This window comes from Leucopleurus acutus (genome assembly GCF_964270905.1).
Source record: "Leucopleurus acutus genome assembly, chromosome: 18".
In the NCBI taxonomy this organism is placed as follows: Eukaryota; Metazoa; Chordata; class Mammalia; order Artiodactyla; family Delphinidae; genus Leucopleurus; species Leucopleurus acutus.
This window is the reverse complement of record NC_139160.1, coordinates 78284557-78303344: the sequence shown is the minus strand read 5'-3', so window position 1 is coordinate 78303344 and position 18788 is coordinate 78284557. Positions and strand designations below refer to the sequence as shown.

Here is an 18788-nt window from a genome sequence, read left to right as displayed (position 1 = left end):
GCACGTGGTGGGCAGAGGAGAGGTTGCAGAGCACAGCTCTGGGGACTGACCGAGAAGGGCCACAGAGTCAGGGGTCACTTGAGGTCTGGACTCAGAAACAACAACAAGGGCCGAGGAAGCTGGGCGCCCTCGGACGCCCACCCAGCAGCACCGGCGCACAGATGGGGCCGCGGAGGCTGGAAGGGCTTTGGAGGCACCCAGCCAGAGCTCCTGATCCAGAGTCAGAACTGTGCACAGGTGCCTCGGCCTGGGTGGGCCTCCTCTACTCTCCAGCTCCTGGTGGCGGTGCCTCTCGGGCTCCCAGGGTGGGACGTGGCACCCGCCTCCTGCCAATGTTAATGAGGGCACATTTCCTCACTATAGGGAGTTGCTTCAGACACCAACAGCCTCCAAAACGCAGGTGTTTGCTACCAAGAGCTGCACCGGTGGATGCTGAGGCAAGGGGTAGGGGCAGCCCCCGGCCCAGATTCACAGGCGCCAGGCGAGGACCGGGAAGGTGGATGTGGGCAGGCTGGGCAGCTGGACAGACGGGATGGGTCAGGGCGGTCGGGGCAAGCATTCCTGGCGGTCGAGCTGCAGAGGAACATGACAGTGAGACACGGACAGACGCTCAGGGCACAAGACCAGCACCCGGCCACGCTCGGGTTGAAAACGTGCCCGCGCCGTGGGCGGCGTGCAGGGGCTGGGGTGCTCTGGGAGCTCAGTCCCCAGAGGAAGACAGAGGACGCACTCCCAGGAAGGAAGACCTGCTGGTCCTGCCCCATCCCCACCTGGTCCCTGGAGGGCTCTTCCCACCCCTCCCCCACCCCGACCTGTCGCCCTGCGGTCACTGGACCCTCTTCCTCCCTGGCCACACTGGCTGGTGGCTGCAACCCCCTCTGTCCATGGCTCCTGCAGGGCCCCTCAGCTGTGCCTCTTCCACGGGCCCAGGCCGGGTGAGTAACCTCCTCCAGGTACCCACCACCTCCTACTGCAGTCAGTACCACCACCCACACCTCTGTGCACCTGCCCTCGCCCCTCACTACAGACAACGGAAAGTAGATCATGACACTTCCTGCTTAAAATTCTCCAGTGGACTGCCCCTGCTTCTGAGCTGGTGAGAAACTAGGGGCGCCTGAGTAAATAGACTCCGAGTACGACGCATTCTTTAACGCACTGCTGTCTCAGAAAGTGGAGGCGACGTCTCCAAGGCCCCAACTCTGGTGAATGTTCCACGTGCACTTGAGAAAAATGTGTATTCTGCTCTTGTTGGGGGGGTGTTCTACGTATGTCAGTCGGGTCGCAGTGCTCTATAGCGCCGTGCTAGTCCGCTGCTTCCGTGCTGACCTTCTTTCTGGGTGTTCTATCCACTATCGAAAGTGGGGTGTTAAAATCTCCTATATTATGGTATGCTGCCTATTCCTCCAATTCTGTCAGTGTTTGCTTCATATATTTAGAAGCTCTGATGTTTAGCATATGTACATTTATAACTGTTATATCTTCTTGGCGAATTTACCCTTTTACCATTGTGACAAGTGACAAGAGACATTATATTATCATTATTATAATCATGTAACGTTCTTCGTCTCTTGTAACAATATTTTACTTAAAATCTATTTTGTGTGATATTAGTACAGCTACCCCTTCTCTCTTTTGGTTACAAATTGCAGGTAAAATCTTCCATCCTTTCCCTTTCAACCTGTGTGTCCTTAGGTTGAGAGTCAGTCTTTTGTAGACAGCATATAGTTGTATTCTACTTTTTATCCATCTGCCAATCTATGTATTGTGATATGGGAATTTAATTCATATTAATACATATTTATACATTATTTTTTCAATAACATTTATATTTATGCATTTGCCATTTAAGTCATGTAGGAAAAATAAAAAGTGGAGTTGAGAATCAAAAATACAACAATATTGGCTTTTACATTAGCCTGTGTATTTACCCTTCACGTAGGTCTTTACTTCTTCCTATGGCCTCTGGTTATTGTCTAGTGTCCTTACATTTCAACCTGAAAGACTCCCTATAGCATCTTTTGTAGAATGGGTCTAGTGGAAATGAACTCCCACTGCTTTTGTCTACCTGGGAATAGCTTACTTTCTCCCTTATTTTTGAAGCACAGTTTTGCTGGATATAGAATTCTTGATTGGCAGGTTTTTTTTTTTCTTTCAGTACTTCAAATACGTTATTCTACTGCCTTCTGACTTCCATGGCTTCTAATGAGAAACTGGCTATTAATCTTACTGAGAATCCCTTGTAAGTGATAAGTCACATCTCATTGCTTTCAAGATTCTCAGTCTTTGTCTTTTGAGTTTGATTATAATGTGTTTCAGTGTGGATCTCTTGACTTTACCCTACTTTGAGTTCACTGAGCTTCCTGGATTTGTAGATTCATATTTTTCATCAACTTATACACCATGACCAAGGGGGATTTACTCCAGGAATGCAAAGATAGTTCAACATAAGAAAATCAATCGATGTGATGTATCACATTAATAGAACAATATATATACACACACACAAGTATATCTGTTAGGTACTTGCATTCTCTGACCTGTACACTGGACTCCAGTCTGTGCTCTCTCTACTGAGGGCCATGGGGTGTAGAGGCGTTCTCAGGTCGTGCCTTAGCTGTTTGCCTACATATCCATGCAGACTACCCCAGACGGTTATGTTAAAGCTGATGGCATATCAGTGCCCTCAACAAGGTAAAAACTTCTCTCTTCCGTGTGGGAGTCTGGCCAGACTGCTAAGGGCTGGTATGATGCTACATGGTCACACCTTCCCCTCGATCTAAGTGCTCATCACTCCTGGGGATCCTGCCGCAGCTAGTCTTTGTCCTGTGGTGTGGTTGTTGTCTTACTGAACACCACGATGTTAGTTCCAGGTGCACAACACAGTGACCTGGTATTTGTATGCATTATGAATCGATCACCACTATAAGTCTAGTTACAACCTGTCACCAAAGGTATTACATAGTTATGGACTATATTCCCCACACTGTACATTTCATCCCCGTGACTCACTTATAATGGGAAGTTTGCTCCTCTTAATTTCCGTCACCTATTTCACTCATTCCCTCACGCTCCTCCCCTCTGGCAACCTGTTTGTTCCCTGTATTTATGACTCTGTTTCAGTTTTGTCATGTTTGTTCATTTTTAAAGTCCACATATAAGTAAAACCATACGGTATTTGTCTTTCTCTGACATATTTCACTCAGCATACCCTCTAGTTCCATCTGTGTTCTCACTAATGGCCAAGATTTCATTCTTTTTATGGCTATTATTCCATTGTATATAAAAACAACACATCATCTTTATCCATTCATCTATTGATGGGCACTTAGGGTGCTTCCACATCTTGACTACTGTAAATAATGCTGCAATGAACATACGGGTGCATGTATTTTTTTGACTTAATGTTCTGTTTTCTTTGGTTACATACCAAGAGTAGAATTGCTGGGTCATATGGTAGTTCTCTTTTTAATTTTTTGAGGAATCTCCATACTCCTTTCCATAGTGGCTACACCAATTTACACTCCCACCAACAGTGCACAAGGCTTCCCTTTTCTCCACATCCTCACCAACGTTTGTTATTTGTAGTCTTTTTCACAACAGCCATTCTGACAGGTGTGAGATGCTACCTCATTTGTGGTTTTGATTTGCATTTCCCTGATGGTTAGTGATGTTGACCAGCAGTGCCTGCTGGCCATCTGTATGTCTTCCTGGGAAAAATGTCTATGCAGATACTCTGCCCATTTTTTAATCTGTTTTATTCTTTTTTTTTTTTTTTGATGCTGAGTTGTATGAGTTCTTTGTATATTTTGGAATATTAACCCTTTATTGGATACATTGTTTGCAAATATCTTCTCCCATTCAGTAGGTTACCTTTTCATTTTGTTGATAGTTTCCTTAACTTTCATGTAGTCCCATTTGTTTATTTTTCTTTTGTTTCCCTTGCATTGAGACAGATCAAAAAATTATTGCTGAGACCAATGGCACAGAGTGTACTGCTTATGTTTTCTTCTAGGAGTTTTATGGTTTCAGGTCTTACATTTAAGTCTTTAGTCCATTTTGAGCTTACTTTTGTATATGGTGTAAGAAAATGTTCTAATTTCATTCTTTTGCATGTAGCTCTCCAATTTTCCCAAAAACCACTTATTGAAGGGGCTGTCTTTTCCCCCTTGCATAATATATTCTTTCCTCCTTTGTCACAGATGAATTGACCAAGTAAGTATGGGTTTATTTCTGGGTTCTATTCTGTTCCACTGATCTATGTGTCTGTTTTTGTGCCAGTACCATAATGTTTATTGCAGCTTTGTAGTATAGTTTGAAATCAGGGAGCATGACACCTCCAGCTTCGTTCTTCCTTTTCAAGATTGCTTTGGCTATTTGGAGTCTTTATGTTTCCACAAGTTTTAGAATCATTTGTTCTAGTTCTGTAAAAAAAAAAAAAATGCCATTGGTATTTTGATAGGGATTGCATTTAATCTGTAGTTTAACTTGGGTAGAATGATTATTTTAATATTAATTCTTCCAATCTATGAGCATGGAATATCTATTTGTGTGTTGTCTTCAATCTCTTTCATCAATGTCTTATAGTTTTTCAAGTACAGGTCTTTTATTTCCTTAGTGAGATTAATTCCTAGGTATGTTATTCTTTTTTTGATGTAATTGTAAATAGGATTGTTTTCTTAATTTCTCTTTCTGGTAGTTCACTGTTAATGTACAGAAATGCAACAGATTTCTGTATATTAATTTTGTATCTTTCCATTTTAGTGAATTTGTGTATTAGTTCCCATAGGTTTTTGGTGGAATCTTTAGGATTTTCTACATATAGTATCATGTCATTTGCAAACAGTGAGAGCTTTCCTTCTTCCTTTCCAATCTGTATGCCTTTTATTTCTTTTCCTCGTCTGACTGCTGTGGCTAGTACTTCCAATAATACATTGAATAAAAATGACAGAAGTGGGCATCCTTGTCTTGTTCCTGATCTTAGTAGAAATGCTTCCAGCTTTCACCGTTGAGTATAATATTAGCTATGGGCTTGTCATATACGGTGTTTGTTCTGTTGAGGTATGCTCAATCTATACCCGCTTTGTTGAGAGTTTTTATCATAAATGGATATTGAATTTTGTCGAAAGCTTCTTCTACATCTATTGAGATGATCATGTTTTGTGTGTTTTTTTTATTCTTCAATTTGTTAATGTGGTATATCACATTAATTGATTTAGATATTGAACCATTCTTGCATCCCTGGGATAAATCCCACTTGATCATGGTGTATGATCCTCTTAATGTGTTGTTGAATTCATTTGCAAATATATTGTCCAGGATTTTGCAAATTCATTTGCAAATATTTTGTATGGGATTTTGCATCTATGCTCACCCGTGATATTGGCCTGTAATTTTCTTTTTTTGGAATATTGTTGTCTGGTTTTGGTATCAGGGTGATGCTGGCCTCACAGAATAAGTTTGGAAGTGTTCCTCTCTCTCCAATATTTTGGAATAGTTTCAGAAGAATATGTGTTCTTCTTTAAATGTTTGTTAGAATTCACCCATGAGGTCATCTGGTCCTGGATTTTGTTTCCTGTGGGCTTTCTGATTACTGATTCAATTTCATTACTGGTCATCTATCTTTTCATATTTTCTATTTCTTCCTGATTCAGTCTTGGGAGAGTGTACATTTCTAGGAATCTATCTATTTCTTCTAGGTTGTCCTTTTTATTGGTGTATCATCATTTATAGTCATCTCTTACAATCTTTTGTATTTCTGTGGTGTTGGTTGTAACTTCTCCTTTTCCATTTCTGATTTTATTTGGGCCTCCTCTCTTTTCTTCATCTTTTCTTCTCTCTTTCTGCTCTTTTTCTTTCCTTCTACTAGCTCTGGGGTTTGTTTGCTCTTTTTTCTAGTTCCTTTAGGTGTAAGGTTAGATTGTTTATTTGAGATTGTTCTTGTTTCCAGAGGTGGGCTTGTATCACTTTAAACTTCCCTCTTAGAACTGCATTTGCGGCATCTCATAGATTTTTGGATCATTGTGTTTCCACTTTCCTTTGTCTTCAGGTATTTTTTTTAAATTTCCTTTTTGATTTCTCCAGTGACCCACTGGTTTTTTAGTAGCACATTGTTTAGCATCCATGTGTTTGTGTTTTTGCAGTTTTTATTCTCATGGTTGCTTTCTAGTCGCATACTGTTGTGGTTGGAAAAGATGCTTGATATGATTTCAATTTTCTTAAATTTTGGCAGACTTGTTTTGTGGCCTAGCACGTGATCTAAATTGGAGAATGTCTTAATTATCTGCAAAACTTCATTTCTCCTTCAAATCTGAATAACAGCCTTACCAAGTAGAGTATTCTGAGTTGTACGTTTTTTCCTTTCATCACTGCTGGGCCACACACAGGCCCAGAGGAAATGGTGATGGGTCAATGCTGGTATCTGGGAGGCAGGTGGTCTGCAGCCCCAGGTGCGGGGGTTAGAAGGGCTCTGAGCCTTCTGCGAGTCTGCACGGTGAGGGGAGAGAGAGGACAGGGGTTGAGAGAGGGCTCTGTGAGTTCACCATGGGGGCAGACTGGAGCAAGTTTACAGATGATAAGGACCAAGAGAGGTGAGGGTGAAGACACCGGTGAGTAAAAGGTGGCGAGGCCAATCCCGGGGCTGCAGCAGAGTGGGCCTGGTGGGGTAAGCCCCCATGGCTCTGGGGCGTCCTGATGGTCTAGACCTCTCCACGGAGCAGGGCTTTTCTAACAGCATTTCCTCTTGTCACGAAGTGTGCATCTTTATTAATTACTTCAGTCACAGAGTGGGATTAGTTCCACATTTCAGGGAAAACCTTATGTCAGCACATCAGATAGGTTTCATTCAACAAAATTTAAGAGGTCCCAGCTCTGCTGTGGGTGCTGGAGATATAAGAGAAAACAGAACAACGCCGGAGGGAGAGGCACACGGACAGACACGGTGCAGGGTTACAGGCAAGGCAGGAGGGCCTTGGTGCCTCAGCTAACACCTCCCACTCCGCCCAAGGATCCCGAGGGAATGGCGCCGTGTGGAATGATTTAAAAATGAATACAACCAATGCTAGTTTCTAAAAATAAGCACGTCTACATCATTTCTCCATTGATTTACTTCAGACTAGATACAATTTACTTCACCTTAATGTGTTTTAGTTAGTATTACTGCAACCCATAATTTACATCTGCGATCCGTAATCACACCTAACATCTCTGTCCCTCTACACCAAGTGTTCTGGACAAATCATTGGGCTCTTAAAGGCAGTATTTATAGGAAAACTCAACTTAGGTACCCCTTAGGGAAATGTGTGTAAGGATCAGACCTTCAGCTGTGTGGTTTTCTAAAATGGGGCACACTCTGGCCGCAGCTGTGGCTGTCTTGCCGCTCTGTCTTGTCAGAGCTGGGAGACAAGGAGGCTGTTGTAATTGCTGACCCCACTGTGAGCATGTGAGACTGGATAATATATGGAATGAAAAAAAAATCATCAAAAGTAAAAAAAAAAAAAAAAAGGGCACGTAATCACAACACACTTTTCGAATTCAAAGTCAGAACTCAGCCTGTACAAGTAGCTCTGCGTTCATTTAGCCTCTACAAAAGTGAGGTAATAGGTGACATGCCTTAATTTTCTTTTTCTTTTGTTTTTTTTGGCCACACCATGCTGCAAGAGGGATCTTAGTTCCCTGACCAGGAATCGAACCTCCACCCCCTGCAGGGGAAGCATGGAGTCTTAACCACTGGACCGCCAGGGAAGCTCCCGCCCACCTTTTTTTTGCATCTTAATTTTAAAATCTGACAAAGATTAGTTCAACATAAAAATCTAATTAAAAAGACAGGTTTTCAATAAATTTCAATTAATTATACTGATCATAAATGATTTTTATTAAGGAATGCATAGTCTTGTGATTCAAAACCAAATATTTTAAAGGAATGATTTACCTGATAAAAACTGACATGAAAGTATTGTTTAAAATTGTAATAAAAAGCAAAAGACATTTAGAAGAACTTGTCTCATTTTAGAAAACATAGACTTTAAGGATTAAAAGTAACTTTCCAAACACATTGTGAGAATTAAAAGCTCACGTCACAGAAACGTTTAATAACAAACATCGACCAACGGTTTACAAGTTGTACAATAAATAAAAAAGCCTCCTAGTTTTTTTCCTTACCAAAAAAACATGAACTGATGAAATAACAATAGAAAGTTGACATTAATTTCTGAAGAAAAGGCACATCCAGGCAAAGGAGTCAAGGCGATTTGTAAAACGCAGAGTTACATGTACACGGTGCATAATCACTGCACGCAGAGGCGGGCTCCGGGAGACCCTGAGGTCCGGGAACGCGGTGCCAGCTCCGGCCGGTCGCCTGGCCGCGGTCCTCAGAGGCTGGACCTTCTCTCGGGCCGCGGCGCACACCTGGCGACGGCCGCTCGCCAAAGCAGCGGGGCCAGGAGGAGGCTGAGCGTGGTCACACTCAGGATGAGGAGGTACACCTGCCGGGGGCGGGGCGTCAGCACGGCCGGGGGCGTGTCTCCGCATCACGGCGTGCGAGCCTCTGGTGCCCGGCCTGGACGAGGGCGCCCCCTTCCCCAAGAGGCCCCGGGGACTGGGGCGCCCCCCCACCCCAGCCCTACTCCCCCGAACAACCCCGCTCCACCAGCCGGGCAGAGACTCACCTCCCGAGAGATGATACGTGCTCTGCGCGCCCGGCTCCCCAGGACCAGAGAGAACTCGCTGACCTGGGCCAGCCCCGCGGCCACGATCCACTTGACGTACTGGCTGGTCTTGGGCAGCAGCAGAGACAGGACCAGGGCTGCCAGGGCGAACTGGCAGAGCGGCAGGTCACGCTCTGCCAGGCCGGGCCCGGAGCACCGCCCGCAGGAAGCAGGGCGGGTCCGGGGGGGGGGGAGGCCGCCCCAGCACCGCGTGGGAGGACGCACGGAGACACCCCGGGGAAAACCAAGGCCCTCCCGCCAAACGAGTATCGTGCAGCCTTCAGAATGGAAACTTTGTTTTCAACGCAACGTAAAGAAAGCGGAGGAAAGCAGCCTGCGGCGGGCAGTGCAGTTCAGCCGCCATCGGGGCACCGCCCCTTCTCATCCGCCAAGCCAGCGGCCACTAGCCAGGCCACGCCCACTCCCAGAATCCCACGCTGACACGGGCACCTCAACAATGTAGTCACAGAGATCAGACAAGTGGAAAGTGGCGAAATAGTTCTCAGTGGCCGTTAAAATGTACGTTTGCGTCACCAGAGCCGGGTTTACGGTTCTTTAGACTCACTTAGAAGTCAAGTTACAGAGCAAGGGTGTCACTGGAGGATCCAGAGAGCGGCTTCTCCAGTCCCAGCTTCTGAAACCCCCGTTTTCAACACAAACTGAGCCGAAGGGCCATCCCGATCCAAGACGCCCCAGCTGCCGGGCTGCGCTGGGCGGGGGGCACACACAGGCAGGAAGCGGGGCACGTGGTGTGACAGGGGAAAGCAAAGGCAGGGCGGACTCGCAAGCAGGGGCCCTACCTTCATGGCCACCACCGAGAGCGTGAGGGCCAGCAGCACAGCGAGCTCGCGCAGCACGAAGGTGGGGAACACGTGAAGGCCTGGGGGACGGGCACGGGCGATCGTCTGGGCTGGGCGGCCGGCCTCCCTGCCGCCCCTACATCCACAGGCTCCTCCGCCAGGACGGGAAGGGGCAGGGTGTCTCCCACCCACTCCACCCCGAGACCCCGAGCAGAGGGCCGGGTGACTCGGTGCTCCCCGCCCTGTTTCCACGGGCTTCAGAACCTGCCTCTCGAGGCACCCAGAGTCTCTGGGGCTCTTGGACCCACCGAGCAGTGCAGGGTGTGAGCGAGAGGCCAGATGGCCGTGCTGTGACCGCGAGTGGGACCGCCCCCCTCCACGGGGACATTCCCAGGGCAGCAGCCTCAACACACTAGTTTGATTTTTTGTATTAAAATTAGAATTTCTTCCTGCACTTGATGTGGACGTGCTGAAGTGGGCCTGCCACCCTGCTGAGCGGTGGACCCTCAGGACCACCAGTCAGGAGCCCCCGTCCCTCAGCTCAAACCTTCCCTCCTTCTAAGGTAGAGTCCCTCAGACCCTAGTCGCCATGGGGACTGTTTTTGCGGCACAAGCTAAGTAGAAACACGTGTGAGCAGATGAGACCCAGTGGGAGTGTCACCCCTGGAGGAGGAGGGTCACCTATGGACGCGAAGAACACGATGGCCAGGAAGTCGCGGACGGGCTCCACGCAGGACACGACCTCCTCAGCGACCACGTGGCCCTGGGAGGACACCAGGGCTCCGGCCAGGAAGCAGCCCAGCTCCATAGACACGTCCAGGAGCTCGGTGACCTGAGGGGAGGAGGACACAGGTCACGCCAGGTGCACCCGCCAGTGAATCTGCTGAGGACACACGAGAGGGCCTCTCGGACGCAGCGGGATGTCCCCATAAAACTGCGACAAGCCACCCAGGCCCCTGCGGCGTCCCAGGAGAACCCCGCAGAAGGCACAGCAGGGGACGTCAGCTCACTGACCACGAGCGAGAGGAAACGGTCATACAACAGTTGCAACCATTGTTCGTGTAGACTGCTGCAGACGTTTTGAGTGGGACTATTTTCCAAGATCTAAGAATTTGTGACACACTTTCTTTACCCTGAATCAATAAACAGCCCAACTCCCCTAGCATTAAACACGTGGCACACAAAACTATTCCCCCACCCCCACCCTGGCCAGCGCCTAGAGGAAGGAAGCGGACACGGCGTTTAACTCGGGGAGGTAAATCCAGTGACGAGAGCAGCAAAGACAGACGGACGATGTTCCAGGAAGCCCTGCTGATGACCGTGTCAGAGCCCATCAGATGCCTGGGAGCGGATCCGACACAGCGCTCGCTGCCGCCGCACACATGACACACGCCGGGCAGCGCGGACACGGACGCGGTGAACCAAGGGCGCCTAGCGTTACGGGAACAGTCACAGAACTAACTCCCTGTGCCTGGAGGCCGACCAGCCGAACCCATCCCCGTGACCCAGGAGACCACGACCAGACAGCCTGCAGAGAGGGGGCCGGGCTGGCCGCCCGCCCACCTGGGGACAGCAGGGCGTCTGGGCCACCCATGCTCGGCCACGCGGCTTCTGTGCTGTGACCTTCGACTTCGACTTCATGGGGGTGAGGAGACGCTCGTGGAGAACAGGTCCTGACCACGGCCATCCACCCGGCGCTAACTCGCCTCCCGTGGATGGCAGGTCTCAGTGAGAAAAGAAAGCAGTGCGTTTCCAGAGGACAACACACAGCATCTCCGTGACCTGGAGCCGGAAAACACGTGTCACGCAGGACCCTGAAGTGCTGCCCTTAAAGAACGATCACAGCACCACGCTACAATTAGGAACTTCCATTCAAAAACACGTCGTCAAGAGAGTGAAAGGCAAGTCACAAACTGCAAGACATCAGCAAAACTGTATCTGACAAGGAATACCATTCAGCCGTGGGAAGGAATGAAGCACTGGCACGGGCTACCGCTTGGGGTCAGCCTCTGAAACGTGCTGGGCGGGGAGAAGGGCACGGCCACCTGGGGAAACCAGCTGCGGTCACGCAGGCCCACACGGCCCGGGCCTAGACCCGCACGTCCAGCCTCACTCCCACGGCCCGGGACGTCTAAGCACGACGGCGCGAGCGAGCGGCGGCCTCGGGCGCTAGATGCCTCCCCCAGCGCCCGGCACCCGCGCAGGCGCTCAGGAGACACGGGCCGCAGAGCGAGGCTGCTTCGGCTCCAGCGCCGCTAGGTGGCAGCACGGGGCGCCGGGTCGGAGCGCTCTGCTGGGTGCCATTCCGAGAGGGCACTGCAGCCGGGGCGGAGCAACGCGCAAAACCCAAGTCGGTCGCGCGTGCGCGGCTCCGAGCAGAAGCAGACCTCCGTCCTCTCCCACGGCCGCGAGGCGCTGGCAGGCAGCGCAACCGCGCCAGGAGGTCCCTTTCCTCAGCGTCCTTTACGGGGTTCAACTTTTCTCCTGGCCTAACTGTAGGCTCACGTGCAGTTCCACCAAGTCATCCAGAGACCCTGGTACCTTCCCCCGGGCTCCCCCACGCAGCGTCTTCCCAAGTCACAGCACGAGTCCCGTGGATGTGACACCGTGGGGCCACGTGGGCCGCCCGTGACCTCCGGGGTCCTCCCCACCGCCCTCCCTCCTCAGGACCCGGCCAGCGGCCTTCCCCCATCTCTGATCTGTCTTCACGCACTGCACGGAAGTGAGTGACACAGCTCCTGACCTTGGGGACTGGCTTTTCGAGTCAGCACAGCTCTCCGGCGACTCACGGACCCACGGTTCAAAGCTGGGTGGCCGCCCTGGCGTGGAGGGCCGTGGCGGGCTGAACTACGTGCCTGAGGAAGGCCATCTGGGCGGTCTGGGCCGATGGGAGCACAGCTGTTGTCGCGCTCACACGTCAGTTTCCCCGTGAACACGGGTCTTCACTTCTCCGGCGCACGTCGAGGGGCGCAGCTCTTCCGTGCAGGTGATGCCCCCAGAGCTGGGACCGTTTACGGGGTCTCCGCCCCTCCCCTGCTCTCCCATGAGAAGCCTGTCCCTTAACTGGGGCGGCCGCCTCCCAAACAAGCCTCTATGGTGAGCTTTTCCCGTTACAGCGAAAAAAGTCATGCTGCTCACTAGCTTGTTCTCATCAAACAGAACAAAAAGTCGTTTTAAACTGTGATTCTTGCTTCGGATGCAAAGCGTCTAAGACACACTCGCACGGTTTCACACTCACAAACACCATCCCAGCAGAGAGCCTAGAGCGCGGGCAGAAGCGCCAGGCAGCACGACTGTGCGTGGATAAAACACCCACAAGCGCCTCACGGATGCCAACTGTTAGTAAAATGAAAGAGAAAGGACCGATCACAAGCTCTCGGTGAACAGAGGATGAGTCAGGCGATGTAAGCGGCGGGCATTTGGGGCCTTACCGTCAGCATGAGGAAGGTGAAAGCGGAGATTCCCAGGATGAGGACCTCCTTGTTCCCCTTGCTCTCCGCGTGCAGCCTCCGGCAGTACGGTCCCACGAGGTAGGTCCTCACGACAAGACAGAAGAGGAGAACCGCAGCAAGCGAGAAGAGGACCTGCCCGACCAGGCCCAGGACCCGCAGGATCTCCATGGCGACGCTGGGAAAGAGAGGGAGACGCCTGATTCTCCTCAGAATACGCTCAAGTCCAACGAAATGACCTTTCATTCCTTTTTAACGTTACAAAATAAATGACCCAAATCGCAGACATTTTCATTTCTAAATGTTAGAATAAAATCCATCAAACATTAACCTCAGAAATTAAGTTACTTGAATATAGAAGCTGAATTGTGTTGCAATTAATACTTTGGAGTAAGTACATTTTATAGGATGTAATGACTCGTGACTGACAGCTTATGTGTCTCCATCGATGACAGATGATAAAAGTCGTCACTAGGAATTAACCCCCATTTGAAATTCTTAGTAAGGCAACAGTCGCTCTGTAACACGACACTGCAGGCTCCCCACCAAAGCGTGACTGGGGGATGCCAGCGACTTTCAGAAAAGCCTTCCCTTATCCCAAGCCAGAACTCTGAATTTTCTGCTACTTAGTCATGGAGAAAAGGCTTCTGCACGAAGCCCTTTATAGAATATGCTACTCAGATCTCAATATATTGTTAAGATCTCAACCTAATGACCTTCACAAGATAGGCATTATTGTGCATCTGTCGTGTTCATGGTAACATACACAGTTTTTAACCCCAGTTCCCCATCACATTTAGGAAACCCTTCAGTCCAAAATTCTGGTTTAAGAGCTCTTGATGGAAGAATGTAAATCAGGTGGTAAGAGAGGACTCGCCCCTGCAGCCAGGCCTAGACACGTCCCAGGGTGTGTGATGCCTCAGGGCGTCACAGCAGAGCCTCTGTGAACACCCACGGCTAAGGCTCAGGATGACAGCCCAGGGGAGAAGACGGGGTCTGTGGCCTCGGCAGGAAGAGAAACCTGCGCGAAGTCCCAGCCAGGCCCCCAGAGCCCGGCAACTGACGCCGAACTCCTCACCCACCGCCCGCGACCCGGACCCTCAGGGCCGGCACCGGGCGCCCCTTCCCCCTGTACCCCAGTGACCCCTGACTCATCCCATTCAGTGGGCTGCAGAGGCCAAAGCAACACGTGGGGATGCGGTCTGACGTCCGTGACCCGAGGGCCGGGGCTACGTCTCCTGGGCTGGACCCAGGAATGGGTCGTCCAGGCTCAGCCACACTGGGGGCGGCGTGTGGGGGAGCTCGTGCCCGTCCACGTCCACCCTTGACAGACGGCCCTGCCCAACAGGGAGAGGCGCCCCCGGACTTCCTTCCGTGGGGGGCAGGGGGCGGGGTGCTCTCCCACTCGCTTGTTGCTGAGTTAGCCGCTCTCAGCGCTCACCTATCTGTTAACTGCGTTAGTCTCATTTTTCTCATTGATTTGTAGATCTTCATGAAATGAGAAACTTAACCCTCAGTCTAAAAATCAACTATACTTCGATTTTAAACAATAAGACAGAACGTGTACACACATCTCTTTCCCATTTGTCTTTGGTCTGCTTACCTAATGTGTTCCTGTACATGTATGTGCACGTATACGTGTGCACACGTGTGTGTGTATATGTATGTGTGCAGGTCTGTGTGTATCCATGCGTGTGCGTGGGTGGATGTGTGTTTGTGTGTACACGGACATGTGCGTGTATTTAAACATTCAAAGTATGAAACTTCAGTGACACTGATCGCATTTCTTGTCCTTTATGGCTTCTGGAATTTGTGTTCTGCTTGAACATCTTCAATATTTAGTAAAACATTAATCCATACTTTCTTCTAGAACGTTCATGGTTTTGCAAGATTTTAATTCTAGTAAAATTTGAATTACTTTATAATTTTATCATAGTCTCTGTGTTCTGTCCTTTACCTGTGAAATATTTGGAGGGAAGAAGACAATTCTTTCCTTTAGGAAAGATCAAGACGAGTTCTGAATAAAGCTGAATTAAGAGGCAAAGCTTATATTAACATTACTATTGATTTTATTTAATATTTTTTATTCTAAATTTTCCCTGGTTATCAAAATTGGAAAAGAGGTTTTCCCGAATTATACAGAAAAGTAAATAAACAGTAAACTCACCCTAATCTACTCCTCTACTGGACACTCTGTAATGCACATTTCTAGCCCCCATCTTCTCCTTTATGCAGTTAAAATAATATTGTATGTAATTTTTAACAGCTTTTTTGATACATGTCTCATTTCACACAATTCACCCATTTGAAGTCTACAATTCAACGGCTTCTAGTCACAGAGCTGTGCCACCACCACAGTCTCAGAACGTATTTCATCCCCAAGAGAGCCTGCGCCCCTTACACTCACTCCCCGAGCCCAGCCCCCAGCACCACCAGCCTGCTGTCTCCGTGGACCTGCCTGTTCTGGACGTTTCATATAAACAGAATCGTTTGTGGGAACCATGGTGCGGGCTTTGGCGTCTGTGCTCAGGGCTCATCCGCGCTATAGCGTGTGGCAGCGCGCCATTCCTTTTTACGGCTGAATGACATTTCCCTGTATGTTTTATTCACCTGTTAGCTAATGGACATTTGAGTTGTTTCCACGTCTCAGCCATCACGACGAACGCTGCCATGAACATTCACGCACAGGTCTTTTTATTGTGGTAAAATATGCGTAACATGAAATTTCCCAGCAGTGTGCAGCTCATGGCACGAGGGGCACTCACGCGGCTGTGCCGCCTTCGCCCCCCCAAAGGCGACACCTGTGGACAGGTGTTCCCATCCCTGTGGGGTACACACCCTGGAGCAGAAGAGCTGAGTCACGTGGCAGCTCCATGTTTCTCCTGCTGAGAAATACTATATGTGGTCTTGACTCTTTTTTACAACCTAACACAACGCAGGGCACTCTTCCACGTCATTAAAATTCTCGGTAAACATGGCTTCTCATGACAAAACAGGAATTACGTCAACAGGACCAGTACCAGTACTGGATGAAATTTTAAATTAGGAAGATAAAAAGAAAAGCTTTCCAAGTCTTCTGCCTGAGCCGTACCTGTCTACCTGGCAGGGGGCCTGGTTCCCAGGTGATACCCGTAGTTCCCAGGGGGCCCGGACACTCTTGGCCACGGTTCGGATTCTGCCTGGGAAAGGGGGTTCCCGCCTCTCCCGGGAAGGACTTACTGCACAGCCCAAGCAGAACTCAAACGACTTTCAGCTAAAGTTACAAATCCTTTTTCTGTCTAAATGTTTTTTCAGTTACTTACCCTGAAAATCTGTAGCCAGAAGGACTAATGCAACAAAGGTCGCTTTTCTGACAGTTAAAGACCTTTGGATCAAAGAAAAATGACAGACAAAGGGCCTTCCTGACAAACGGCCTTTAACAGCTGCACATACGAGGGGCGTGTCAGGTGCCTTACGAGTCTCTCCTGTTGACAGCCAGCACACTGTCCAGGTTGCACCTTGTTCCCATCCTACAGGTGAGAACACAGCCGCAGGGTTGGCAAATGGAGAGCTGGGGCTCCAGGGTGGCCACACACCAGGGCCGGAGCCTTCACCTCTGGGAATCTCAGTTAAAAACCATTCCCTCCTTCTACCTTCCCCGCCAGGCTGAGCTTCCTGAGAGCAGAGAAGAGATCTTGATCACTTTGGATTGCTGAAACTTATTACAATATCTGGCAAAAGGCAAATACTAAAAATACAAAACGCTTCCACCCCGCCAGTCAGCAATGAGGCAGGCTGTCCACGCTCCCCGGACGGGGCTCAGCAGGAAGATGAACACACACCCACCCTCAACCACGCCTCAACACGGGGCTGCTGGCTTTCAAAAATAATGAAAGGATCCAGAGACTCATGTTATCAGATATAAAATGTCCAGGACACGACTGGAAATCACTCAGCACACCAAGAATCAGGAAAACCACAACCTGAATGGGACTCCAACATCAAGACCCGTCATCATTAGGGTTATCTGACAAAGATTTTAAAGCAGCCACATCGTAAAAATGATTCAATAGCACTTAAAAAATTCTCTTGAAACAAATGAAAAAATAGAAAATCTCAGCAAGAAACAGAAGTTATAAAAAGAAGAATCAAATGGAAATTATACAACTAAACAGTATAATAACCCGAGCAAAAGTCTTGCTGGATGGGCTGAACAGTAGAGAGATGACAGAGGACGGGACCAGTGGACGTGAGGACAAACGGACAGAATTTACCCAGTCTGAACAACAGGCAGAAAACCAAGTGTCTCAGAGCCCCGTGGGACAACAGAAGAGCCACGTGTGCATCCCTGGGGTCCCAGGAGGAGGGGGAAGCGGGACCAAAACAACACCTGAGGAAACAACGGCCGAAAGTCCTGAACTAGGAATAGACAAGAGACATAGAGCTACAGCTTCGAGGAGATGAACGAACGCCACACAGGACAAACCCAAAGGTGTCACGGGCCGGAGGTGTGTCCCCCCAGAGTCATCTGGAGGTGGGGCCGGTGCTGGGACTAATGGCCTTTATAGGAGAGACCGGAGGGCTCTGCAGCCTCTCCACCCCCCCTACCGTGGAGACACAGGAGAAGACAGCTGCCTGAGAGGGCACCAGCCCCCGAGGCTAAACGTCTGCTGTGTAAGCTGCCGCATCTGTGGTGTCTGCTGAAGAGCCCAAACTAAGACCCCAAGACAGCGTAATTCAATTTCTGAAAACTAAAGGCAAAGTCTTGAAAGCAGCCCGAGAGCAGCCATGCGTAACTTGTGGAGAAACACAGATCTGAACGACAGTCGGTTTATCACTGAAGCCGTCGGAGGCCAGGGAGAAGCAGCACAGCATTGCCAGGCACTGGAAGAAAGAAACGTCTGCTGCGGACCAACACCCGGTGGCCACGTCCTCCAGCAGGAAGGGAGATAAGACTCAGATGAGGAAAACGAGAGAACCTGCCATCGGCAGCAGACTGACCATGAAAGAATGACCAGAGTCCTCCAACAGAAAGGAAACAGAGCAGAAGAAACCTTGTACTTGAGAAGGAAAGGAAGGTCGGTATTTCGATAAACAAATGATCTGAAGCCAGAAAAACAGACCGTGAACTGAAGTAGAGCAGCAACCGTACCTGGCGTGTGCGCCAGCTCCCGCCTGGATGAGCGTGGGCAGGACAGCCATGAACAGTCCCAGCTGCACGTCCTGCGTCACCAGCATCCCCAGCAGCACCGCGCCGTAGTCGATGTCGCCTGCTTGGGGAAAAGTCACTAAGAGCGTGTGGACTCAAGTCGGTTAACCCTGACACACGCTCAGAACGCGCGGCCACCTACCTTCCTTGTCGCTGCGAGCGCTGCCCACAAGGAACTTGGACACCAGGGGTGTGCTCGACAAGGAGAGGCAGGTGGAGATAAAGACGCTCTGGGTGGGTCTGATCTGCAGAAGGTGGCCCCAGAGCAAGCCAAAGGCCACCATGAGCACAGTCATGTAGCAGGGCCCCTGCAGGGAGATCTTCCACACCTGGAAGAGAGCACAGGGGTGAGCACACACCTCAGTGCCCGCGGCCCCGCAGAGCGCGGGCACGCCTGCCCAGGAACCAGCCGGCCCCGCAGCAAACACACCAGCGCGACACCACGAAAAGCGGGGGCGGTCACACACGGTCACCGAGCGCTGGACGTGGTTAGGGACGAAGCACGCCTCCACACTCTCCGCGTCGTGCACCGCCATCCTCAGAACACACCTGGAGCTGGGGACCCCTCCGCCCCCTCTTCCAGCGGAAACGGGACACACCTGAGCGGCCCAGGTGATTCACAGATAAACGACAGACAGTCGAGGGCGCG

The 18788-nt window shown here is 49.8% G+C and overlaps 1 protein-coding gene across 3 annotated transcripts in view; it reads right to left on the bottom strand.

Moving 5' to 3' along the window:
• Window positions 1-8067: 8067 nt before the first annotated feature.
• Window positions 8068-18788, bottom strand: part of TMCO3 (transmembrane and coiled-coil domains 3) — a 31122-nt gene continuing 20401 nt past the window's right edge. Inside the window, exons 8-14 of one of the 3 annotated variants that reach the window (XM_082859447.1) lie at window positions 18282-18468; window positions 18083-18200; window positions 12934-13129; window positions 10184-10334; window positions 9503-9582; window positions 8664-8813; window positions 8259-8480 (exon numbers count right to left, since the gene is read on the bottom strand). In XM_082859447.1, the coding sequence (XP_082715573.1) occupies window positions 8367-8480; window positions 8664-8813; window positions 9503-9582; window positions 10184-10334; window positions 12934-13129; window positions 18083-18200; window positions 18282-18468 (996 nt within the window). In that variant the 3' untranslated portion in view covers window positions 8259-8366. Of the gene's footprint in view, window positions 8481-8663; window positions 8814-9115; window positions 9267-9502; window positions 9583-10183; window positions 10335-12933; window positions 13130-18082; window positions 18201-18281; window positions 18469-18788 lie in introns of those variants that run through there. The other 2 variants (XM_082859449.1, XM_082859448.1) reach the window with 2 other exon arrangements.